At 42.1% G+C, this 27,287-nt stretch overlaps 2 protein-coding genes across 3 annotated transcripts in view; both read right to left on the bottom strand.

The window, feature by feature from the left end:
* Positions 1 to 23,274, bottom strand: part of kcnh2b (potassium voltage-gated channel, subfamily H (eag-related), member 2b) — a 255,252-nt gene extending 231,978 nt beyond the window's left edge. For both annotated transcript variants that reach the window (XM_085763125.1, XM_085763124.1), the window contains exon 1: positions 23,187 to 23,274. In XM_085763125.1, the coding sequence (XP_085619251.1) occupies positions 23,187 to 23,262 (76 nt within the window). In that variant the 5' untranslated portion in view covers positions 23,263 to 23,274. The remainder of the gene's footprint in view (positions 1 to 23,186) is intronic.
* Positions 23,275 to 26,361: 3,087 nt separating this feature from the next.
* The window catches only part of sspo (SCO-spondin), a 148,671-nt gene continuing 147,745 nt past the window's right edge, over positions 26,362 to 27,287 (bottom strand). Inside the window, exon 117 of the mRNA XM_085763813.1 lies at positions 26,362 to 26,756. Coding sequence (XP_085619939.1) covers positions 26,734 to 26,756 — 23 coding nt within the window. The 3' untranslated portion in view covers positions 26,362 to 26,733. The remainder of the gene's footprint in view (positions 26,757 to 27,287) is intronic.

The following is a 27,287-nucleotide window of genomic DNA, read 5'->3' on the forward strand; positions in this document are numbered from 1 at the left end:
AAGGGCGGCCAACTTTCAGAAGGGGGAAAAGATGTTAACAAACTGTTTTCAATGTTCACAAAATGGAAGAAGCAGCTCCACCCGGTCTATAAATCTAGACTGGATCGAGGTGTTTGATGGAAATATGCCCCACAACAAACCTCAGGGTGAGAAACCTTATGGAGGTCCGCATCAGTACTTCACAATGCAGCATCATAAATCTATAGGACCAGTAGGAATAAATAGGATTGATAAAGCAGCGTGATTCAACAAATCCACTCTCTGCCCTCTGTCAAAACCTTTTTTAAAAATCATGGAATACATTAATCTTTTAAAAACCAAATTCCTTCTCACACACAGGCCAACCATGAGCCGTGGATGGTCCATACAGTACATACCCGGCAGGTTTTCACTCTAAATAAAGACATAGCACCGCTTCAAGGAGAGGGGAAGGGATTCATCAGTGAAATCACCAGCTAACTGCGACAGGTCCGACATTAAAACCTGAGGACTATTGACTCTCCATGCCACGAAGCAATGCTGCGACTGAAATGACTCCCTTATTCACTCATCCACTCTCCCCCCTGTGTCAGAAAGACTCGGTAATTTACTCTGTTACGAGCAATAAATTGAGATTTCTGACACTGAAAGGGATGATGATGATGATGGGTGGGATGGAGATGTGTGTTCTTTGATCGGCTTCTTTCTTTCTTTGCCTGGAGCCCATCATGAGTAAATGTAGTGCTGGTGAACCACGCGTAGCAGCAGGGACGCGGCTACACGCTGCACATTTAGCAGTTATGCATCACTTATATTGGCCTTCCTGTCTAAACTCAACGGCTTAACGACAAGTTCAATATGCTCAATGTTTACGCTCTTACATACAGACCCTGACAATGTTGGATGACTCAGTTTGCAACCTGCTGATTCTCAGACCCATGTACGTTTCAACTGCAACTTTCTGCCTCCTGAACCTCAATGGGTTCAATTGACGTCCGACACAAGAATTAAACCTGCTATTTTATACACACCGACCGACACGCCGGCAACACTGACCACCGATCATTACTACGGCGACTGTTGTTATTCTTTCACTCGAGTGAAAGTGGCTGCTGTGCAGGAAAACCACACCACGGTCCATCGACAAGGTGCAGACGTTCCCTGTGTTTGGAGAGGATGAGAGGATTGAAAAAAAAGAGAGCAAGACGGAGCGTGCTATGACGACCTCGTCCACATTAAGGAGGAACTATGAAGCACTCAGGTGTAATGGAACAGAACCTTTTACCGAGTAGAGCTGAGTAGAGCTGGGACTGTGTGATGGAAAAGGGATTTGAGTCTTGCGTCGAACATCACGCTCACGACTTTTCCAGTGATGATGATGACACTCTCTGGCTAATCAGTGGCCCGGTTCGGCTCGCTTGGAAGCTCTACCAAAAAATGTTCCAGGTACTATCCCAAATGGAAAAGAAAAAAGAAAAAAACAGTTGAGTTGAGCCGAGTAGTGCTAGTGGAAAATAAAAGGGCCATTAGAGATTTTAGATCAATAACATCATGTAGATCAGTGGAGCTACAGTACACTTCCTGTGTGAGACATGTGTCTTTTTATCACATTTTAACACTTCTCATATTTTTTTGTCATTTTGAATACATTTAGTAATGTAAATATGAGCGTTTTGAGTGTGACCTATCAGCACAAAGTCATTGTAGGAGGACAGTAGAGCAACAAGTGCTGTGTCACACACACCTCTTTTAATAGCATTGTCATTGTCTGCTGCACATCTCACAACAGGTCCGCTCCACACAGGCACTTCGCTAACTTTATTTTGGAAGGACAGACTAGATGTTCGATTTGTAAACAGTGACATGTTGGATATAAACTCTGAGCACCAGACACTTAATTTGTTTATAATTATTATGGAATTATAACGTGACCTAATAAAGCTCCGGTCTTTAAAAAAGTTCACTTGCTTATTTCGTCTTCAGCGGGTTGTTTCACGCAAGCAAAGCAGGTGTAAATGCAGATATCAGATATGAGTTACTTTTGATAGAAAATGGAGTCAAAAAAATCGGATACAGGCACTGCACCCCTGGCCAAGAATTGGGAAGCAGGTACAGTAGTGCATCACACACACATATTGGCCCTTGATGAATGGATGAATTAAATTAAAACAAAAGCCTACAGTACACACTGAGGTCATTCTTCTTGCTAAGTGTTTTTTCATCAGACTTCATTATATGAAACAGTCCCTGAACAGGAATTATCCTTTTTATGAGGACGTTGACGGTAGACTAGTCATTATTCCCCGTGAATTCTCCTTCAGAGGCCGTTGTTGACTCAGGTGATGTGCAGCTATTCCCCCTCTGAACCGCTGCTTCATCAGTCATCTTTATACAACTGGTCTGGGACGAGGCTGGGCTGCAGTATTCAGACGCTCAGGCCTGTATCTGTACAAAAACTCTTTGTTTTGATGGGATTGCTCCTGGAATGAGTTTTGGCGGCTGCAGCTAAATGATTTATGGATTTTGGAAAGATGTATTTCAGTATCAAGTGTCGAGGAGCCATAACTTGGATATTGTGGGTGATTACTGTATTGATTGAGTGCATTTTTTCTTGTCAGTGAGTGTGGCGAGGATGAGGAGGAGGATGAGGAGGAGGAAGAGGAGGAAGAGGGGGAGGAAACGCACCAAGACACAACACAGTCTGACCCTGTGTTAAAAATACTACATGTACCTCACAGGCTGATAAACAAAACGAGAGAACAAGACAAAATACACTCAGACTCACTGCATGGCCTACAGTACTTTACTATACAACACACTACATCCGTTTGCATACATCACTGAGTTATGAGCAAATATGCATATGAAGGTTGAATTAAAAAAACATGAATATGTAAAAGTGACATTTCAGAGTTCAGGTCAGCAGAGGATTCTGACTTTAAAGACGAATGAATCACTTAAAACACCACGGAAATGAAACTAGAGCATTTAAAATCAGATGATGTGTAGGAAAGAAATGACAGATCTATAGGCTACTGTAGTATGTTGCTGCTATTAATGGATCAATTGTATCGCTTTCAGACAGACAGTTCTGGAAGTAAATACAACAGCAGCAAAGTGGCTTTTTTGCCGTCTCTGTAATCCTTCTTCAGTTTTTTAAGTTTAAGTAACCAGCAGAGCCCTGCCTGCCAGTGTTATACCCCTATTATTGATCATATATGGGTCTATTCTACCTACTAAAGACTGCTTTCAGCATTGTAAATGTAATATTATTGGTGTACCTAAACGCAGGATTTGTTGGTGTTTTCCATTTGGATAGATTGTCTCATCTTTCATTACTGTGGAAAAGGTTTGATTAAGTGCAGGTGACACAATAACCTGGCAGCTAAAGGGTCTAATCATTACTTCAAATTGACCAATCAATAGTGATAAATCAGTCTGATCGGGCGAAGGCTAGCTGGATAGCGTGCTAAGTCTTGTAGAAGAAGGGAAGGGATGCTCTCCAGCGTTGGAGACATGTTGCTGTTGGTGAGTAAAGGAAGGAAGTTTGATCTTTAACTCTAGACTCAGTAAAGAAACAGCTATGTAGCTATAACGGCTCCAATAAAATGTGATTTTCCTTCCTCCAACATCCAATCAATCAGTCTTAAGTTAAAAAACCTCCCAAACCTTTCACACTTGACGGAGCTGCTGTGTGACATGCATCAAGTCAACTGGGCTCGACTTTAATCACCGTGATGTTCTCAGAGGACCTCAACAAACCCAAAATCCTGTCAGCGTAATCTCAATTCTTCCCATTTGTCCCTTTCATTCCCTCTACCGCCAAAATAAAAAAATAACTACACCCATCAATCAAAGCCACGGCACAAGAATCAAAACCGACTTTGCCCATTTTCTCGACAAAAAAAAGGCGAACATCCATCAAGACGCCGAACAGGCCCAGAATGAAAAAGCTCATTTTCACCCTTGCGTTAAACACACAATTATCGCCATCTCTCCCTCGTGTTTATAAAAAACAGGCGCGTCATGTATATCGACGCGGCCCGTCCTGGCTTCAACAGGCCGTCCTCTTGGGGGATGTAAACCGGTGGACGGGGCCTGTTCAGATATTCATGGAAACAGTGGAGATCGGAGCTGCGGATGCTCTTGATAGCCTGCCTCCGTGAATTAGTGGCAGCAGCAGCAGCCGCCCTCAGAGGCTCATAAAGCTTGATGGGTTTGTCTGGCTGCAATGAGCGCTGGGTAATACAAAAGGCAGGGACATCTAAGTGTGTGTGTGCATGATGTGTGTTGTACATTACATTCCCCAGCCAGCCTTCTGAAGGAGTGCGTTTTAGTCACTGATAATGGCCAAAAGAAACATGGAGATTTTGTTTGAGTCTTTTAAAAGAGGCTGCTTCCTTTTAGAGAGCATGAGAGTTTACAGTGAATGATGAGGCTAGATGTTTGGATAGATGTAATCACACTTCAGACACACATACACTCTCAGAGAGATGAGATAAAAAGCAATCTTACATAAATGAGGTGCAACTCGTCTGACAGGGTGAGAGAGTGTTAGAGGTTTAATAATAATAAGCAGAAAAGGATGAAAATCTAAATAATACATGGTGTTTAGTTTAATCTTATAGACACAAACTGATGTGGAGAAAGGCAGACAAATAAAACAACAGGGGAGGAGAGCACGCAGCACTGGGAGCTGGAGAAGCAGCAGCAGGTTTGTTCAGGCCACAGCTGGATGTGAGGGAGAGATGCTTTTATTTTGGCGGGGCAGGAAGGTCCAGCTCCTGGTTTATTACACCACAGGCTAAATATCCAGCAGCAGCAGGCGGTGTGTTCACCTGCTAATTCACGGCCGGTGAAGTATTTTTTTCTCTTCTCCTCCTTGTCCACACTTCTCTCAGAGGCGCTTCATAATGTCAGAGACACTAAGCTCGCTCTCTATCAGCGACCTGCAGGGCTCCTCGCTCTTATCTAACCCAGGTGGAGTGAATGGAGGGAATAAAGCGCCATAGTAAACATTTGAATATCTACAACTGTAGAGATGTGAAGTGCTTCAGCAGTCTCACTGATTACTGGTATTTTTGCATAATGAGCCTCAGCTGATTAAAGCAGAAGCAGACAAGCGTTTAGTTAATTTATGTCACTCTTTATCATATAAACAATGTTAACTGTCTATAAAATTATACTTACTGCATAGTCTCTTGGCAAGGAAAGTGAGTTATAACAGTGACGTTACTTGATATTGCTCATTTTTTATTAATGTAAATTTACCTGTTGACATTCAAGCCGACATTTTTTAATTTAAAACAAATGCAGAGCAGACAGATCTATCTGCAGACAGTGCAAACAACAGTGTTGAAAATAAATGTTCATTTGCATGAAGCAATTTTCTGTCTTATTTGTTATTCTTATGACATTCTTAAGATATTGGTTTTACAGCATTTGGCAGAGTTATTCCATTCCTCTCTTCTCAGCCTGTTGGATTATAGATATATTTTTTTATTACATTGAAGTATTTATTTCTTTTTTGTGTGTGAGTGTCTTTTCCTTTTCAAAAAAGGACCAAAGCAACTATAAACATTTATGTCATGATCTCAAGGATTTTTCCTTTTTTGGCCTCTAAACCAGGAAACAACAACAGTAGACAAAGTAGACACTCATTTTTGGTTGGTACAGTACATTTAGATTATGCATTTGTATCTCGTTATTGTAATGAGTCCTAATTATTATACATCTTTATGATCTACATTATTTTTTCATCTATATCGTCTCTTATCATGAGAGTTGACACTTGTCAGATGATGGAATTTGTATTACTCTTTATATCTTTCTCATGCTATTTACTGTATGGTATATGTACTTGGCTTTTATAGATGAGCTTGTAAATTGGTACTTGTATCTCATTGATTGATTGATTGATTGAGTGATTGATTGTTGGGCTGTCAGGATCATGATGTCATTCACACTTGATGACAATCAAGAGCGAATCTGATGAAGCAACATGCGAAACGCGTTGTTTGCCCCTTCTGTTTTTACTTTTGATAATAAATCGTGGAGGTTTTTTGAATTTTTTACTGAAAAAATCTACATATTTAGATGATAAACAGGTTCTTAAGTTGTTTTAGGAGCCAGTCAGTAATTTCCTTTAGCTGCCAGTAGAACCGGTAGATTTAGTGTGGTTACATGTTTAAAAAAGCAAACAATAAGAGACCTCCACAGCCTCTCCTCTTCCTCCTCCTCGCTACACGAAAACCACATGCTTCCTGAATAAATTGCGAGGTGTGAAATTGCCCATAATAACCATTACGTGAACCCTGCTCCCTCCCTCCCTCCCTCCCCCTTTTTTTTTTTGTAAAAACAAATTAAGACGAGGTGACAAAGATCAGTCAGCAGGTCTCATGAGTCGACTCATCAATCAGCCACAGTTCATTTCATTATCTGTGATGTTTCGCTGAATGAATCGCTCCCACAACCTGCTCTGTCATGGCCCAGAACGATGGATTACAATGCATCTGCCACACACACACACACACACACACACACATACACACACACACACACACAATGGCTTGGACACTGCGACCCTTCCCATCATGCTTCAGTTGTGGCGACATCGCTGACCACTCCTCACTCCTCTTGTTCTCTCCATGCAATTTGCCTCTAATGAGCTTCTGAAGGCAGCGAGCTGATGGAGAGGCTGATTAAAGACAAGCTGCTACTGCTCAAGAGGAAAACACCATTTCATATTCCCACTAACACAGGCACACACACACACACACACACACAAGATCGATGAGACATGCACACATCCAAACACACACACACAAGATCTTAGACACACGTACATGTTCTCATAAACCCACCAACGCAGACTGAATAATTCACTAAGACCAGACCTTGGGGCTTTGCAGTCTGCCAGTTTTGTGTGGTAGTGTGTGTGTGTGTTTGTGTGTTTGCGTATGTGTGTGTATGAGTGAGTGAGTGTCTGTATGTGAATGTGTGAGTGTGTGTGTGCGTGTGTGCGCTTGGAATCTCCCTGAGTACACTGCGTAGGCGGATAAGGAGGGAAGCCCATGTGTTAGAAGCACAAGTCAACATATCAGCTCTGTGCCCGCTAGCTACAGAGACGGAGAGATAAAAGGAGAGAGAGTGAGATTAAGGACGAAAAGAGAGAGAGAGGAGAGAGGGAAGTGAATGAGCGGAGGAATAAAATAAGAAAGTGAGGATGAAAAGAAGAAGAAAGAAATAAAGTGTGTGGAAGAAGAAGTGGAGAAGGAAAGACACAAGAGACGAAGCGAACACAGAAACAGGCTGAGGAAAGAATGATTTTTTCTTTTTTTTTGGTCTCTTCCCATTTTTAACAGTGCAATCGCCATGGAAACTGCAGATTTGACACCTCATGCTAAATTCACTGACACACAGAGAGAGAGAGAGAAAGAGACGATGAATTCACACCAAATGTAGGATCATTCATATGAAGCAGCAGCAGCAGCGTCCAGAAACATCATCAATACTGTGCTAATCACAGATCAATCAATCAATCGATCAATTATTATTATTATCATTATTATTATTATTAGCCTAATATGAGTTAATGACAGGACGTTAACAGAGGCATCGTCTCACTCAGGCCACAGTGTCGTCATGTGATGTTTTTTTTCCAACTTGTTTGGCTCCATTAGGACGAGTACGGTGGCCCAGAGAGCTCAAAACACTGCAGCTGAAGAAAAAAATGCAAATGCAAATACACAAACACGATGCAAATTCAGTCACTGCAACACAATGGAGGTGTTTGTGAAGTGACAAACCTGCTGTAACACACTTGTTGTTCAGTGGGGTTTTTTTTCTGAAGTCCCAGCAGGTTCCTCACTTCCTGTTTGCGTGTTTGGGCTCTCAAGGCCACCATACATAAACTAAATTTGTATTTATTCCTTTATCAGAGCTCAGTGGCCATTTTCTGTGTGTTGTTTTGTCTTAAGGTTCACCTGCAGAGATCTTGAGGATGTTAAAAACTTGCGAACTCCTAACGACTCAACACTCGCTCATCGTTTCGTATTCTGATGGTGCTGCCTATCTATGTGAGCGAGACCAGAGACCAGTCTCCCCGGGAGGCTTCTGCAGCCCCCCGTCGACTTATCGGTGTCAATCCCGGTCTTAAGGCGGAGTGGGATTCTCATCACCTGTTGACCCTGAACGCCACGCACTGGAGACAAATGAAGAAGAAACTCTAATGCAGATGTCAAGATGTGACGACAGGCTGCAGAAACATCGAATGCATCTTGAGTTAATTATATAGACCTTCAACAGTGAGTCTGGTGTTGCACACATTTATATGATTCTTATTTGAAATGTTAATGTTGAACTGACAATCTTGTTGCTGGACTAGTCAGTACTGTCTTTACTGGGGAGTCAAACAGCAAAGTGGCCCAATTCCTCCAAAATAGGGCTTTAAAGAGTAACTATGCAGGATTTTTACCTTTAACTAGAAAAAGCATTTCCAAGAATGGAAATGGTGTGAATGCTGAAAGCAATGCTGAATGAGCTGAAGAAATTGTTGAAAGAAAGAAAGAAAGAAAGAAAGAAAGAAAGAAAGAAAGAAAGAAAGAAAGAAAGAAAGAAAGAAAGAAAGAAAGAAAGAAAGAAAGAAAGAAAGAAAGAAAGAAAGAAAGAAAGAAAGAAAGAAAGAAAGAAAGAGAAAGATTGAAACAAGAGAGAAAAAAGAAAAGGACAGAAGGAAAGAAAGAAAACGGGAAGGGCAGATGGAGAAAGAAAGAAAGAAAGAAAGAAAGAAAGAAAGAAAGAAAGAAAGAAAGAAAGAAAGAAAGAAAGAAAGAAAGAAAGAACAGAAAGAAAGAAAAAGTAAGAAAAACAGAAAGATAGAAGATAAAGAGAATAGAGAATGAATGAAAGAGACAGTTACACACAATTAAGCAGCTCCAGAGTCCTAGTTCTGGTTAAATCAATGACTTGTAACTAGTTCCAGGGAGATTGGAGGCTCTCTGCCTTCCACCTAGCGTCTCTTGGCTGAAAACCAACCTTGTAAGATCAGAGCCTCCGACCCGGTGTCCCAGCTCTCGTCTCCATGGCGACACCGCCACACAAACGTAACGCGCCCCGTAACCCCTAATCTCTTGTTGATGACAGATAAGACTACACAGATATACACATGGTAACGTGATAGATGATAAATAACGTTATCCACCGCTCCATGGGTTGATTTCTCACCGGCTTCTTTGTTGAAAACAAATGCACATGGAGGAGAGGAGGGTTAGAGACACAGAGGACTTCCCCTTTAAAGCAGAAGTAAGCGGAATATTTGTGTTAATATAAGTCTTAAATAGTTCTATCTTCCGACAGCAATCACTTATATAGAGTGTTTGGTCTGAAACACGGGTCTGTCAGTCACTCTGCTCTGCTCTGAGCCGAGGAGAAAACTTTCCTTGTATCCTACAACCTTTATCCAATGAGGAGAGAGAACGGCATAAAGGGGCGGTCCTCTCTGTGTGTGCAGCCAAGGGATGCGCGTGAATGTGGTGACGTAGGGACGAGGGCGGGGACTGCTAACTCCATCGGCTGACAGGAAGTTAGCCAAAACGACCGGATCGCTTACTTCTGCTTTAATTCTTGATTTCTATACTTCTCAAACAACATTAGGATCCATTACTGCCATCAACTGTGATGCTTCATTGACATGGACCAGTGTGGACTCCTACAAATGACCAGAGAAAAGTCTGCAGCAGCTGCAGCTTCAGTCCACTGAGTCACATGAATTGTAAATGTCAGTTTCCAGCTGAATGCCGGTGTTTTCTGTGCAGAACCAAAAATAGAGTTTCTCCTCTGAAAGAGAAAGTTTAAAAAAGTGGAGCCTTTGGTGTAAAAGGAGAAGAAGAACGACTGTGTGACTATAAATGGACGTGTTGAGGGGAGTCACATACAGACTGTGTCTCTGGATGTGGGAGGTCGCTGCTTCACTTCACTTCACTTCACTTCAAATCCATATGTGAGGTGTCTGTTTACCAACACCTGCTGTATTGTACTGAATACCTGGCCGTATGAGGCAGCACACAGCGGTTGTGCAGCTGTATAAGCCGACGCCGCCTCCAGCTGTCGGCTCGCAGGTGGGACACATTCCTCTCCGAGTCTGATTACTCACTCAGTCAAAACCGACTCGCAGCTATCTCACACTGCCAGAGAAATAATCACATCCAGCCCTCATCGTCTGCTGCTGCTGCTGCTGCTGGGCCGAGCTGAAACATTACACCGATTCCCCCACAAAAAAACAAAACAAAGTGCTGTCGCAGCACAATATGTCTTTCCAAAATAAAAAATTCACTCATATTTTCATCCCATTAGAGATGCTGGCCGGACACTGGGTTGGCAGGACAGGAGCGAGCGCTGCTGGGGAAGTGCTGATGTCATCAGTGTGGGACAGCTGACAGGAGGACGGGGGGTCCTGTCATGTCCTGTCAGCCCCGGCATTTTATTTTGGTGAAACTAGAGTTGCATTTGGAGCCATTTCTACACAGGATGTATGAATAATACATGTCCATCAACATGCAGTCAGTTATTTAGTGACCAGAAAACCTGTTGTTTTGCTGTCACACACTTTAATGTGTCACAGGTTGAATTTTAAGAGGATAAAAATGACAACTTTGCCTCTTTTTTTTCACAAATCAATAATTAACCAAAAACAGACACGTCAATCAACCCCATACTGCCGCAATAAATCAAAACTTTTCATCACAATAGATGTCACATGACCAATCAAATGCATGCATTACATTACTTAAACTTACCAGACTGTAGGCTACATTATCCTCCATAATTTATCTATCTGTTAATTAATTGTAGCCTACAAATAACAGGACATTGCTGTATTACACTCAAATAGAATATGTAAATGTTATTATTATAGATCCTGGAGCCACTGTAACTTTGACACTGTAACCCTGGGGATCAATAACGTATCCGATGCTGCTGCTGATCACCAGAAAAGCTCCTGGTGGCAGATGGTTGGATGGGAGAATACAATAATAATTTTCACTGTAATTTGTGAAATCCATTCACGCTGTTTTATAAGCAGCTGTGCGGTGTGTGTGTGTGTGTGTGTGTGGCAGCTGAGAAGAGTTAACAACTGCAGTTAAACTTTTTTTTTCCCATGTAAATTGTTGGATTTCGTGTTTCAACGACCATAAAACTGTGGCGCTTCATTATAATCCCATCACCGGTGAATTATAAAAAGGCATAAACTGTAACTGTAACTGTGGCCTGGAACAAAGACTCTTTTAGTAAAACTTATTGCTACTGTATCGGCCATCTGGAAACGACTCAGCATTGTGTTTTAGAACAAAACGCAGGAAGTGGAGAGACGCCCTGCGACTGAGCGCTTTCATTGGAACCAATGGGCCGCCATGTTTTTTTTGTTTTTTTTACTCCTAATCCACTGTAAAACTCATGCACGGCGTCTCTACTTTACTGTAGCTTCCACTTGAAATCATTTTAATAGAAACAAAAACACGGTCAGGAACAAATCCCATGAAAATGTAAATCTGAAGGTCACCTGACTGGAAGCTGCGACACACACACAAACACACACACACACACACACTCACACGGTCGGTCGACATACTACGATGATGCACTTTTCTGAGAGTACACACCCGACCAATCAGCCAACAGTCGTTAAGAGTGATAATCCCATAATCACTGCAATCCTTAATGGGCTGTTTCGCTCTGAAGTGTCTCGGTGCTACAGTGTGTACAGCATCTTCCACTGCCTTTAACGAGGTTATGCAGATTTATGCAAATGAGGTCTAATCCCTGGGACACTGGGGACTCCGGGGTCTTTAAGTCGGTTAGCTGGCCTTTTTTTTTTGTGTGTATGTGTGTGTGTGTGCCATCGCTCCCGGGGTGGCACAGGACAGGAGTCACGGTGGATGAGAGAGGGAAGGAAGGACAACAGAAGGAAGAGTGGATGAGAGAGGTGTGATGAAGTTTTAGAGGAAGCTGGAGGAGGGAGAGTTGATGAATGGGAGGGCGAGAGTGAAAGGGCAGCTGCCAGGAGATAAAGCCGTGACAAATAGAGGAACAGTACAGGCAAAAGGGCTGAGAGACGAAGGACGGGAAAATACTGGGAGCTGCCACGGAGCTCGTGCTGCTGCAGCCTCTTTAGGTTTTAAAGAGATTGAAGGTGATAAACAAGCTCCTCCTCCACAGTTTAAAACCAACTCAGTCATATCTGAAGAGGATATTTCTGTAATTTCATCTCTCATGTACCTGCACCAGTTGCTTTAGACTGCAATGGTCTGTTCTATATAGAAAGACAGACGATCCTATAAAACCCAACTGTCATGGTCAATGACTTTTTCCATTCAAAACCACAGTTTTCAATGTGATTTAGTATCACTACACTGTCTGAGCCTGGTGATCATAGCTACAGCAGATAAACTATACAGACTCACAGTTCCAGGTGTAAGGAAAAAGGAAGGAAAAAGAAGAAAGGTTATGCATAGAAAGTCAGATTGCACTTGCATCCTCAAGCCCAAACCATTACAGCAGCTGAAATCTTAAATACGACTCTATATTCATAGAGTTCCACATTATAAAACTCAGCTAACGTCCACATTATATTTAAGAGGTCACTGAATGATTATTAGTTCATTAAAAGCACCGGAAAACTCCCAACCACACTGCAAAAACTCAAAATCTCATCTCATAAAAAGTAGCTTGTTTTTAAGACACTTTTTACTTCTTTCAAGCCTATTTTCACTTGAAATAATCTGATAGTGGGGCATACTTTTCTTCCTTATTACGAGCACAAAAAACTTGCTTTCACTGGCAGATTTTGTAAAACTTATTTCACGTAAAGATTTGTTTGAAACAAGTGAAACTGATCTAAAAACAAGTTAATTTGTAGGTGATGAGTCTTATATTAAGTGGAAAGAGATTAGTTTTGACTAGAAATGAGACATTTTGACAAGAAATAGGCTATAAGACAAATATTCTTGGAAATATTAAATATTTTGAGTTTTGTCTGAGAATATTTTGCACCATTTTCCAAAACAAAACATCACTCTTCTCTCATTTTGCATGTGTGCTCCTGAATGCAACACCATGAATGCCTATAAACTATAAAACAGATCCAGTGAAAGGGGAGTGCAGCGTTTCTCTACCACGCTGTTGGATTTGCACCATTCATTACATCCAGCCGCTTTGCATGATGGGATTTGCCCCCATTTCAATGTAAGGTCACTTTGAACTATACACGTTATGTTTCACCTTTTCACCTCGCAGCAACAACAACAACACAACTTCTCATCCCGTCTCATTTATAGCAGCTTTAACTGAACCGGTGAACAGTCGCAGCAGAAACCTGTTCCATCTAAACGATCCTTTTATTGATCAGGAGCCAAACCTGGACTTAAATCCTCCATTAAATGATGCTTCTCTCTCTTTTATCGTTTGCTGCATTTACATTTTGTTCTATTTTCCTCCTGTCTCAGTCTTTGATTGTGCTGTGGAGAGGATGCTGCCCTTTCTTCACTTTCACATCAAGGTACGAAATAAACATCCTGATTGAGTTCCCCGAGCTTCACCTGACAACACCGACGCTGATGCATTCAAGTCCCGTCTTCTCTTTTTATCAAGGCAGGAAAAAGAAGAAAGTTATGCTTTTGATGCTTCAGTCTTTGGGGGCACGTGTTTTATTTTTATTTTTTTTCTAAAAGCGCAGCCAATTAGAGGCTGATGATGTGGAGGGAGATGTAGAGACGTCTCTCTAATGTGTGTGTGTCGTGATCTGACGGGAGAGAATCGAAGCTGCAGACACGAACACTTTGTGTTTCTTTGTTGTTTCACTTTTGATTGATGCACAAGCAGCTTCTCACGACTTCAGCGCAGCTCTCAGACAAAAACACACACACACACACACACACACACAGCAGCACTGACCAGTAAATGTGATCATGATGAAATTACAGTGTAATCCAACAAAAGAGAAATTTGAAAACACACGAAACTGCTGCATTTTGGTCCTCGAGTCTATTTTCCCTTCATGGAGAAACTCTATTTTCCTGATCTGATCTACAGCCTGTTGTAATGTACGACTTTTTGAGACAAAGTATCGACAAATTAAATCAACAATTTGTGCATCAAAACATTTTGCATCAGTTCAAATCAGTCAGTCTGGTCATTTTTAATACATATAAATAATAATTTAACCCATTTCTAAGTATGAAACTGTTAGCTATCATTCAAAAATCTAAATCCAGACACACTGCTGTCTGTAAATGCACAAACTGCTCTAAAAACACAATTTTTTCATCATGGTAACCACAGGGTCACCACAGGGTTAAATCCTTCCTCATCAAGTTGTGACATTTATGAAATCTCACAGTGTCCAAAACAAAACAATATGCAGTTTATATGTGAGTTCGACTCCTCAAAATCATCTTGATTCAACATTTAAAGGCATCAAAACCAATTAAAACAGCTACAGTATTAACAGAAAACCAGATCAGAGTCAGGGATGGAGGAGGAGTTCTGTGTTTCATGTGTTTTCTGTTTTTATTTTCTGTACTTATGAATGTATTCCTGTTACAGTACTTAACACTGGGGCGCCCCGCTGCCTCTAAACTAAACAGAGCAAGTTTTATTTGTCACATCCCACAAGCACAACAAATAAAACAGTTTAAATGAGGGTGAGGCAGCAGCAGGGCATAGGACTGAGCAGAACTGTAAAAACTGGAAATGTAAATTTACTGCAAAAATAACAACAGTAGCATCTTCTATCTTTTCGTACATCGAGAATCAAAGGTTGAGAGAGTGAATAATCTGGTTTATGTTGCATTTCTAATGTTTTATATCTTATCTCAGGTCAGTTTAAAGGATAATTACCTTTTTTTTACAATCTGGACCATTTCTAGCATTAAATACGATCATTTACTCACCCAGATGTGTCATTACAAGTTGTTCCGACGAAATTATATCCAACCGAGAGCCGCGTATATCCGTATAATGTGAGTACACGGGGCAGCGCAATGCAGCCTCTAAATAACACATTATCCGCCGCGAAACTCCTTCATTTCACCAATATTTAGTTCTGATAGGCTAGTGCTATTCCCCTCTGAGTCCGGGGTTAGCTGTTATCAACATCCGGGGTCTGTAGGTTGACCTACTGACCTCTGACCTGGATAATGTCATCTCTGAGCGCCGCCCGGCTCATTCTGATAATAATCATTCTGCTTCGGCATTCGGGTCCATTTTTATCTCAACTAGCCGGAGCTTTAGTGAGTCCAGGTTGAGGAGAGGAAGCCTGTGGAAGCTGAACTTCATCCAGCTGCTCATTTTGTTCTGACAAGTCGGAAACACACAGAAACAAACCGTAGCATTAGCGGTAGCAACAAGCCGCACCGCGTGGCGCTCAGAGATGACATCATCCAGGTCAGAGGTCAGTAGGTCAACCTACAGACCCCGGATGTTGATAACAGCTAACCCCGGACTCAGAGGGGAATAGCACTAGCCTATCAGAACTAAATATTGGTGAAATTAACGAGTTTTGCGGCGGATAATGTGTTATTTAGAGGCTGCATTGCGCTGCCCCGTGTTCTCGCATTATATACAGATATACGCGGCTCTCAGTTGGAGCTAATTTTGTCGGAACGACTTGTAATGACACCAAAGTTATCTGGGTGAGTAAATGATCGTATTTTATGCTAGAAATAAGGTCCAGATTGTAAAAAATGGTAATTATCCTTTACTGTAATGGTGTTATGGATTTAGTGTTTTGCAGGAGGCCGGTGGACTGATCTCTGGATTACACAACTTTGTCCTGTGCACCCTCAGCAGGTGCCACCGGCGATTATTGCCAGCCCGGTTTTGGCTGCTTCCCCCATCTAAGATCAGATCAGGAGGCAGTTACAGCACGGCGTTGGGCGTCTGCCGGGCACCGGAGAGATGAGAGAGGCAGCGAGGGAGGGAGGGAAGAAGGTAGAGACAGAGAGAGACGGAGAGAAAAAACAGGTTGTCAAACGAGACAAAGAGCAGAAAGACAGAAGGAGCGAGGTGCGGAGGGAAGGCGGTGAGACAGAAGAGTGTTTACAAGCTCTGAGGGTTTACAAGTGTGAGTGTGTGTGTGCGTTTTTTTGCAGCCGCTTGGCAACGTGTGGGTGTATGTGTGTGCACGAGAAGAAAGGGAGGAAGACTCAGAGAGAGAGACGAGTGATTTCACACCAATAAAGTGCAATCTTGAGGCAGTGACTGAGGCGCTGTGTTTACACCCTCCCAGTGAAACAGACGGAGCAGAGAGACAAAGCTAAGCACCGGAGAAGACCCTCAGTCCTGTGTTTACTCTGAGCCGCTACAGTGTGCAGCCACTGTGTAGGAAAAATACTGATAGCTGCTGCTGGGTTTTCTAAACATCTGGAGGACGATGACGACACTGTAGGAAAAGGTGTCGTGACGAGTCAAATCAGACGGAGAAGTTCTGCAGATGGAGCCGTCAAATCTCCAAATCCATGCACGCACATTTACATTTACATCTACATCTACAAGCAGCAGCTACATGTCTTTTTTATGGAGGCATCTCTCCTTCTTCTTCCTCCTCTCTGCACTGGGAACATCAAGGCTCTGCACCTTATGCAACTCAGCAACAGCCAAGGTCATCAAAGCACAAGGAAGCACAGAAAAAGCTGCAGGTGGAGGAAAAAAAACAAAAAAACAGGCCTTTATTGGCTCAGGACCACAGATAAAACTGTTCCAGAGATCACCGGTGGATTATTCAGTTTTTCACTTTCACTGTATTCAGAGAAGCTGCTCTGTGCTGCAGTGCTACTCTATAGGACCATGTTATATAAGGTTTTTAAATGGTTAATAATGAGGTTGTTAACCCATAAATATGGCCAAACAACAATCATGTGATGAAGCAGCAGGTGCAGATGTTGGATGATGGAGAACAGGAGCTACAGATGAATGTGGGCTCACTATTTGGCAAGCAACAGGTCACTGTTACCCTTCTGGTCTCATGTGCTATAATATATTAAGATAATAAATGATTGATGAAGTTTATATCCTGTAGGTATAAGTGGAATATTGCACCATTTTAGGTCTGCGAACAAATATTAAAGTGGCAAACTTTTCCATAAATATTAATATTACGAATTTAAATAGGCTATTACATAAGGTCTAGGCTAAGTAAAACCAGACATGTTTAATCATTGTTCAGTGAAACTTGGTGAAACTATTTGTGATATTAGAGCTGGAGGATCCAAAATGGAGGAAGCTAACGCAGCTTGTTAGCTTATAGTTGCTCAGTTATGACAACATAAACATAAAGTACAAAATACATCTGAATAAACTGTAAAGACAAAGTTCATTCAGCATTTTCACTAGCATGATTAGCCTGCTAACGATATTAGCTCACCAACCTGAACTTTATCTAAAAACAAAATGAGACAAACATACAATTTGTGATAAACTGATAAAATTACAACCAATTACAAATATTTTTTGTATTTTATTGAGCCAAAGTTATATATAAAGTAAATGCTGATTGTAAACTCCTGCATGTAGCCAAAGGTATGAAATAATTGGGCTAAATAGAACATTTATCCTCTGGAAATGTTAGGCTAAGTGTATAACAAAGTTACCATCTGTCGATTTCAGAAATAACAACATTAAAGAACAGGGTGTGTTGCTGTGTATTTTTCTCATAGTCAACAAATAAAATACCAACAACACTATAACAATTCATTCATCAGCCTGTTTCTGACGTCTCCTCCTCCCTCGGCCCCCGGCACATTAATCAGGTACGAATACGATCCCATAAGATCCAAATCAAGACAAATATAAAGTCATTTTCTACCTTGAAGTTCTCAGCAAACTTCAGTCAAACAGGAAAAACAACACATTCATATGTTATAAACAGTTTCAGCATAATAAACTAATGCCCATGTGGAAATGTGATGGATGGTTCACTCTAACCAATGAACTGGAGCTGCTGTGTTTTCACGATTAACTGTAATTATTTTATAATCAATAGAAACATTTAAAACTACGTTCAAAAGATGCAGAGCATAAAATTACTGTTTGTTTTGTTCTGTTATCAGAAACAGTGAGTAGCTATTATACCACTTCACATTGTGTGTTAGTGTGTTAGTGTGTGTCTGTGTGTGGGTGGGGGAGTCAAGGGGGGGCAGTTGCCGTGGCGACACAGTGTTTGTACTTCAGCTGTAGCATGATAGCATCCTTCCCCCCGGAGGACGGTGGCCTAGAGGTTTGTAATTGGACCGAGTCTGTCTCTAAGGACGGAGCAGCTCCACCGCCACCGCCACCACCAAGAACAACACACACGACGACCTAAAAGGTTCACGGTGCTGCTGTGACCTCATAAAGGTCAAATGCACCATTGTTTGTTGCTGTTTTTACAGTTTGTCTGTCAGATACACACACAGACAGAGGGGGGTAAAGCTGAGGTGGAGTCTAAGATCTACTTCCTGTCGCATCCACTCTGCATCCTCTCCTCTAATTAGTCTGTGTTACAAAAAGGCAAAAAATCTAATTACACTTCTGTTTTGTTCTGTTCTGTTTTGTTTTGTTTCTTTTTGGTCCAAATAAGAAGTCTGGAGAACAAACAAGACAACAGCAAACACATTGTTCTCCATGAATTATGCATTTTCCCATCAAGGCCACTTGCAAATGAGCAGCTACATCTCCAAACGAGCTGCACAGCCTTTGGCCAATCAGACGGAGGACGGTCTGTGAGAATCTGATTATGTGATATTGTGCTTGTACTTTTTTCTTTTTCTTTTTTTGGATAAAGATAATTCCTTGAAGTCTGTTCTGTGTGAGGAGGATTCCCACTTTAAATACATCTATACTGCACAGACTGTAAATAAAAGTCATATTACTGTGGATATTTGAATTTATTAAACTAAAAGTCTCTCTCTGGTTTCATAAGTCCTTCCCACCGATTGATCAGATTCCCATATGCAGTCAACAAAGATCACGCTCCGTCATCGATTTTCCTCCTGTGGCCTCGTCAATAATCTGTATGCAAAACAGATTTGACCTCCTGTTCGTTTCTGTCTAATAATCCAATAAACATTTGTGTTCGAGGAGTCGATGGCGAGCGGCTGCTGTGCATTACGGCCTCTTTGATCCGTCTGCACCGCTTCCTGCACCGTATAGCTGCCGTTAATGGATCGTATAGACTCGTATCTGCCACCACGAGTCTGTGTCTGTGACTGTGTGTCATAAAAATATAATATGCACGTTTCATAATCTCATTTTACGGAGCACAAATTCATCTTGGACATGAAAAGGCGCCACATTTGTGTTTAAAAGAGAGTGAGAGGGGAAACTCCTCTGACTTTACATATCAAAGTCTGTCTCCAGCTGCTGGAGAAGAAAAAAAAGTTCTTCCGACGGCCTTTGTGTCTCCAGAGGGAGCTGTGTGGAGTCTAATGAGAGTGGAGGATGAGCTGGAGGATTAGATAACTCCAGCAGGAGTTTAAGGAGACCTGGAGGTAAAAAAGGTCTGAAGCTTCATCAGCAGCTACGACCTTAAAAACGCCAACGAGCCGCGAGCGTTTCTGATGTTCAGCTTCTGATAACTCCTGCAGACTCAGAGTGCGGTGCTGTGATAAGCCTCTCGACTCACAGGTCTGTTGCTCAAACAAAAACCTTATTGGATCATATTTCATTGTGTCACACAGGAACCCGTTTTAAAGCCGAGCGGCTGCGTCGGCTAATTGAAATTTTGACATGAGATTATTTTCCCCCCGCACCTGAGTAAATAACGACTTGTTTGTCGGTTTCTGCTTCGGTCACGAAGACAAAAACCTCGACTGCAGAGCAGAGCTGCATCCAATCATCTCCACGTCGAGTTATATCCAACTGGAAAATACATGTGAAAGCTGAGGAAGTGAAGCAGCTACAAACTTCTAAGCTGCAGGTTGAAATGTTATGAAATGTTTGAGAAAAGTGTAAAAAATGCAATGCAATGCAAAAAGCATTTGAATGTTGAACAGCCAAGATTGAGAAAAAATTATTTAAATTGTGGGAATGCAACATAATTCAATCTGCAGAAAAGGTCAGAAGGACTTGATATAGATAGATACTGTAGTTGTTTCTGAGTAAGTAACAATTTATTTGTTGGTTTTCCACTTCAGTCACAAAGACAAAACTGGATGTAGAGCTGCAGAAGGATTATTCCAACTGGGAAATGCAGGAGGAAGGAAATACTGAATCCAATCAGCTCTATGTCAAGTTATATCCAACTGGAAAATGCATGTGTCATGCTTCGGCCACATTGATAACAATTCTATCAAACTAATCAAAACTAATTGATCTGAGGCCTCGTCATCCCACCACACACACACACACACACTTCCATAAAGAGTGTGTGTGTGTGTGTGCTGCAGCTCAGTCTTCTCTTCAGCTTCACCTCCTTCTCCAACTCAAACAACTGAGAGCTCAGAGCCGGTCGATCAATCTGTCGCCGGCTGAACAACGACAGCTTGTGTGAGAGACTTCAACAGACGCCCAGAGTTTGTTCTGGAAGTTTCCATGGCGTCGGACCCATAATACTTGTCTTTGGGGGTTTTTTTCTCTTCAAAACAAAAACAGGAAATGACTTCATCAGAGCCACTTGACCATGACGACTGAGACGGATCAGGACGGAGCTCAGGGTCGGATCAATACGGGAGTTATTGGGCCGATATTCACAAAAAAAAGCTCAACATTTTTAGCCTGACAAGCCAGACTATATCATTTCAAACTGCCTCTGCACCAATAGGGTAGCGCTACGACCAATCAGAGCAAAGAGCAGGATGACGTCGGTAGATTAAACTTTTCCCGTATCCCGTTGGTAAAACACCAAATACATCCTTCTTCTAAATGAATGACTTCAGTGCAGTTTCTTCTCAACTTTTAAAGAAAATGACGAGTTTAATTCTTTCAAAGTTGATGCCAACGAAGCCGATTCAAACGATTCCTTTGCCAAAGCCATCTGGTCATGTTTTTCACCGTCGCAAGTACTGTATGTCGTCATGGCGTTAAGCCCGCCCAACGACTCTCTAAACAGATCGAGCGCTGTGATTGGTGAACACAAACGGTGTTCGAGACTCAAAAAGTTCCTATGGCCTCGTTTCTAGACAGACCTACTGTACGGAGCAAATATATTTGCTGCTGCTAGGGTGCATCTAGATTTCTATAGGCTACAACATTTTACTATTTAACAATAAATGACTCATGTCATGTCTGAATCAAATCAGACAGTTTGAAGTTGAAGCCACTAAAAGAAGTTTTCACATCGGTTCTTATCACTGAGACTGAGGAGACAGAGAGAGATGTTGACTGTTGTTCAGATAAAGTTCATTCAGCCTCGACTTAAACCAAACAAGAGTTTAATGGATGTGAATCAGAAGAAGAGGACTGTGTGGAAGCTGCAGCACTTAACTTAAGGACTGAGATCAGGTTTCAGAAGATTTTCATCAGACTCTGGTGTCTACTTCGCTCCATCTCCATGTCCACCAGCTCATTACACATTACACAGCCATTACACACTGTATGGTCACCAGCAGCATCATCATCTTCATCTTCATGCCTGGTTACCTCGACCAAACGCCGGAACGTTCGATAGAAAATGACTCTGAGGACATGAATGAATGAATGAATGAATGAATGAATGAATGAATGAAACATCTGTGGAGCAGCGAGGCAAAGTGATCGCTCTGAGCTGGAGGTCGTGTTTCTCTGTGCACTGCAAAAACTCAACATCTTTCCAAGAATATTCGTCTTATTTCTTGTCAAAATGTCTAATTTCTAGTCAAAAATCAATCTCTTTCCACTTAAAATAAGACTCATCACCTAAAAATTTACTTGTTTTTAGATCATTTTCACTTGTTTCAAACAAATTTTCACTTGAAATAAGTAGAAAAATCTGCCAGTGAAAGGAAGTTTTTTGTGCTTGTATAAGAAAGAAAAACTTGCTCCACTATCAGATTTTTCTACTTATTTCAAATGAAAATATGCTTGAAAGAAGTAAAAAGTGTCTAAAAACAAGCTACTTTTTTATGTATAATATGTATAAATATACATATTTTAGGTATAATGAGATTTGTTTTGACTAGAAATGACATTTTGACTAGAAATAAGACAAATATTCTTGGTGTGACACTGAAGAGGAAGAGCTGCTCTCATCAATACTCAGAAGCTTCCTGCACACACAGGAACATACAGATATCAACACGTTCAACCTCCTCACATCCATCCATCCATCCTGCAGCTCGGTGTCAGGAAACATTGAGTTTGTTTTATTCTTTCTTTTTTTAGACCCAGACCTTTAAGAACATCTTGTTTGAAAGCTGCTGCTGCTGCTGTGACGACTCGTGGGTTTTTACAAATGCAGAAAGACTTCAGTTCACTTTGTATTCCACAGCTCGAACCCCCCCACAGAGCAGGAGCAAGAAGACGGTAAACAGGAGCAGAGAGGAAAAAAATAAAAAACTGAACGTTCAGCTTCAGTTTCAGCTCCTGATGGGAGTCATTGACATTTAGATTCCTCCCAGAAAACATCTAAAACCTGAATGTCAAAACCTGAAGGGACCAAATGTTAATGACACACATCTTTCACTTCTTCTCCATCATCATGAGAGTCTGCTCACAGAGACAGAGAGACAGAGAGGGAGAGAAGAGAGAACCAGAGGGAATGAGGACGGATGACAGCTTCAGATTTCACGCCTCTGGGCTCCATGAAAAATTTAGCAGCTCTGATATACTGTTTGTTTTTCTAGTAGTTGATAACTTACTGCTGCATGCGCATTTATCAATCAGATATTATCCACTTATTTTTTCTTCTTTCAAAAGCAAAAGCAAAGCAAAAGAAAAACAAACCAACCCGGAGCAGAGCGAAGTGTTTTACACTACACTCCTCAGTAAGTGAGACCGTGTTGCTGCAGATCCATCAGCAGAAACAAGAAACAAAACATGATGATGCGACTTTTTCAAAAAAGTGTTGGACCGCGACCTTTAAACCACAGAGTGTGACCAACAAACACAAACACGTCGGGATCAATAGGCTACTGGTGTAAATTATCATGATGGGATGTTTAGAGTAAAGAATAGAAAGCAGAAAAAGCACATTATTGATCCTGAGAGGAAATACATTCACATCTGATCATAAGGAACAGAAAACACTGATCTCTTACTCTGGCTGTCGAATTTGCGGATGATGGTGTCCAGGAAGGTGTTCTGCGGGGCCACATGGCCCCTCCGGACCGGCATGGTGGCGGCGGTGGCCCCCCTCCCTCCCCGGACTTGGACCTGGAGAGACTTTGTGGAGAGACTTCTATCTATCTATCGGCTCAGCGCGCTCTCCGCATGGATAACGGATAATCCGAGGGTCAAAGTTTTCCCAAGTGTCTTCAGAGAGACGGAGGAAGAGGAGGAGGTGGTGGTGACCGCTGCTCCTGCTGCTCGGGGGGAGAATAGAAGTGAAAGAAGAGAAGAGGAGGAGAAGAGGAGGAGGAGGAGGAGGAGAGTTCTGGAAAGGAGGCGCACGGCGGATCGAAGCCGTTTCCAACCTCCAGTTTCCAGGTGGAGAGGTGTGAGGGAGTCTGGAGGAGGAGGAGGAGGAGGAGGAGGAGGAGGAGGAGAGCCAACCCCGGTCAGTCAGGTGATGATGTCTCCCTGTGCAACTCTCTCTCTCTCTCTCACACTCGCTGGAGCTCCACGGACTCGAACCGGTGCTCCGGTGCTGCAGCCCGCTGCTGCTGCTGCTGCTTCCCGACGAGCGGCGCTGGAGCCATGGAGGCGCCGAGCGGAGCTGCGCGTTTCTTCTCCTTCTCCTTCTCCCTCTTCTTTTTCCCTTTTCCTTCTTCTCTTATTTTTCTTATTTTTCTCCTTTTTTTTTATTATCAGTTTCTCATTCCACCTCCTCGCGCTTCTGAAGGTCTGTCCGCGCGCTCCAACTGTGGAGGAAAACAAAAAGAGTAGAAGCGGCAGCAGCAGCTCCTCTCTCTCTGCGCTGCGCTGCTCTGCCGGATGACTTCAGCTCCACCGGCGTCTGGCTGCGCCTCTTTAACCCTTTGTGCATCAGCTCACACACACATGCACGCACACACACTTCAACTCATGGAGACACGACCAGATCATGCACGAGCACCCCAACCCCTCCCTTTAAAAACAAACAAACTGACATGCAGGTTAAATGAGACCTGAGGGGCGCGAGCTGCGACCTGGACCCAGAAACACACAAAAATATTATAATAAATTACTAAATAATCAACTATTTATTTGATTAATATTGATTATTGATCACAGTTGTTGGAGGAAACGGACCCAAAATGGCTGCAGCCTCAGGACACGTACAGGTGCTACACGCCTTATCACACACACACACACACACACCTGCTGCGGCCAAACGGCTGCTTTTAACAGGTGCGAGGCTACACACACACACACACACACACTGCTACCTGCTCCCATTTTACTAGGCTCCTTTGTTAATAAAACAACCTCCCCCCTCCTCCTCCTCCTCCCTCCCATCACGCGCACGTTTAGTTTACCTGCACAGGAGCAGAGAAGCGCGTGCACGCACCTGCCACCTGCACCTGGCTCAGCAGGGATGAAGCTGCCGATGGGCCAATAGGGAGACGCGGCTGCTGCTGCTTCCGCGTGTCTCGCGGTTGGATGCGGGGATTCACCGCTCCGCTGTGACGTCACAGCGCCGGGGTTCCCCCCTTGCCTTCCGTCACGCTGGAGATGATGATGATGCATTCACGAGCTGTCGGATATTGTGGTTTTTGAGAATGTTTGAAATGAATTCAGATGGTTTTTCTTCCCCCTCAACTAATAATTTTATATATTATTGAAATATTTAAATATGACAGTGGAAGTGATGCGTTCAGGGACCATGAGGGATGAAATTCTTGTTACATGATGATTTAATCACGTTATTAACATGCTGATTTCCATATTTAGGCTATGCAGCTCTCAGGAATGAATGAAGAGCATAAAAAAATAGATTAAGGTTCCTTTGTTTCAGTTTTATTCAGGACATTGATCCTTTAGATTTGCCTCTGATTCCCAAACTCATTGTGATGTATAGTTTTCAGTTTTCCTATTTCCTTTAAATGCATCTGAGCAGGATTTTTTTTTTTTTTTTTTTATTTCTCTCCATCTCAGGCCTCCTCCACTGTGTCTAAAGTCAGACTCTGACGGCCTGAAGCAAAAACACTGCAGCTCTGTGAGTGCATTCATCAAAATGACCCGCAGCTGCATGAACGCATTCATTTTCCCAGCGATCAGTGTTTTTAATGATTGGTCAGACATGATGAATTGCAGCAGCCTTGGCAGTTTGAGGAACTATTCATCATCAAAAAAAAAAAGAAAAGAAAAGAAAGAATAAAAAAAACAAAATATGGTGACGTTTCGGTATGAATTAAAAATGCATCGGGGCTCCAGCTCTGATTACATCCCCAGCAGCACAGTATTTACTACAGAGAGAGGGAGGGAGAGCCAGAGGAGGCGTGCTGGTCGGCCTTCTCCTCACAACTCCCTTATTTAGTCTGGAAAAGAGAGAGGGAGGAGGGGAGGAAGGAGGGGATGAGAAGGAGGAAGAGGAAGGAAGGAAAAGCAGCAGACTCTTTGTTGTCAGAGGATGAGACAGATCCCAGTCTCTTTCCTCATTTACCACAGACACAGAGATATATAGAGTTGACTTGAGCTGCTAAAGGAGTTCTTAATGCACTTCACCCTGAGCTGTAATGAATAAATGTCTGAATGAAGGAGGTGGAAGAAGAAGGGAAAAATAAAAGCTTGGGGCGACACATCCACTTTGACACATCCATTAAAAGCTACAGCTTCTTATAATGAAGAAACATTACAGCAGCAAAATGAAACAGCAAAACACACCGAGTCATTCAGCTCAAACATTTTCTTACACAGTGAAGTGCAGAGACGGAGACAAGCTGAGGTTTTTATGGTTCCACTGAAATGTCAGAGCTTTTATTTTGAAAATCGGCTTCCAAAACCAAAAAAGAGAGAAACTTTTGGAAGAAGCATCTCAAACAATCTTCCTGATGTTTATCTTGCATGTTGAAAACAATATTGTGTGATCTTTCTAGATTATTTTTGATTAGAAATATTTCACCCCAACTTCAACTTCAGAGCTGAAGTGTTTAGTTTTAGTTTAGGAAAACACAGCTGGGGCTGGTGCATTGTGGGAAAAACAACAGTTAGAAAGTGAGAGTGTTTATGAACAAACACAGAAACATGTAGATATTTATTTAAAATGAAGCTGTGATGATGATATCGTTTGTTTTTTTATTTTCTAAATAAACGTTTGGAGAAAAAAAAACCTGATGAGATTTTTCTCCTTGTGTAGAAAATGTTTATTGAACATTGGAAAACGCAGCGTAAACATCTAATAATTAATAAAAGGAGACATTTACATGAACAAAACACATACATATAAACATTTATATATTTATATAAATGCAAAGCAGGTCTGACTTTTATGTTTAAATCTATAAATACACATAGAAACGTCTGTACAGGCCGAAGGAGGAGAATATAAAGCTTCACTCTAGGATCAACAGTCATATGATGACTAAAGACGACAGGACGACTCCAGAAAACCCTCCACGCTGGTCTTCAGTGTGCTCACACACACACATACACACACTTACACACACTCACACACACACACACACACACACACACACACACACACACACACACACACTCGCTCCCTCAGCGTCTGGACAGGTCGCCTCCTGTGGAGCAGAGATACAGTCAGAGTGATGGCGTCGTAACCGCCGCCGGTGTTTTCTGTCATAACTTTTATAACACAGACACCAAACAGGAGAGAAACAGAAACAGAAACCTGCTGCGGGATGGAGACAGAGATGGAGAGGCTGAGGAGGTTTTTATCTTCTCTCTCACATCTGAACTGAACCACGACGAGTCACATTTTATTTATCTGAAGTGTATTTAAACTAGAAACGAAACGCTCTAAAATATCCTTTCTCAAGGTATAAACTGCCACTGTTATGTATATTTATGTGCAATTTGTCTCTGTGACATTTGATCTCTGACGATTAACATCTAATCAATTCATCCTCTAGTCAAAGCCAACCTTTGGCCCACAAATTCTGAAGGGGATTCCCATGTGGATATATTATTATATCACAGTCACAGGGTCACAGTATCGTGTTTTGGGAGGTCACCTTGTGACTCCGGAGTTGGAGTTTACCTTGAAAACCGAGTTGTTTTCGAGGTAAATTCATACAAAACCTCATGGGATT

The sequence above is a fragment of the Trachurus japonicus genome, chromosome 20, assembly GCF_045865225.1.
Source record: "Trachurus japonicus isolate A0001 chromosome 20, Traja_1.0".
In the NCBI taxonomy this organism is placed as follows: domain Eukaryota; kingdom Metazoa; phylum Chordata; class Actinopteri; order Carangiformes; family Carangidae; genus Trachurus; species Trachurus japonicus.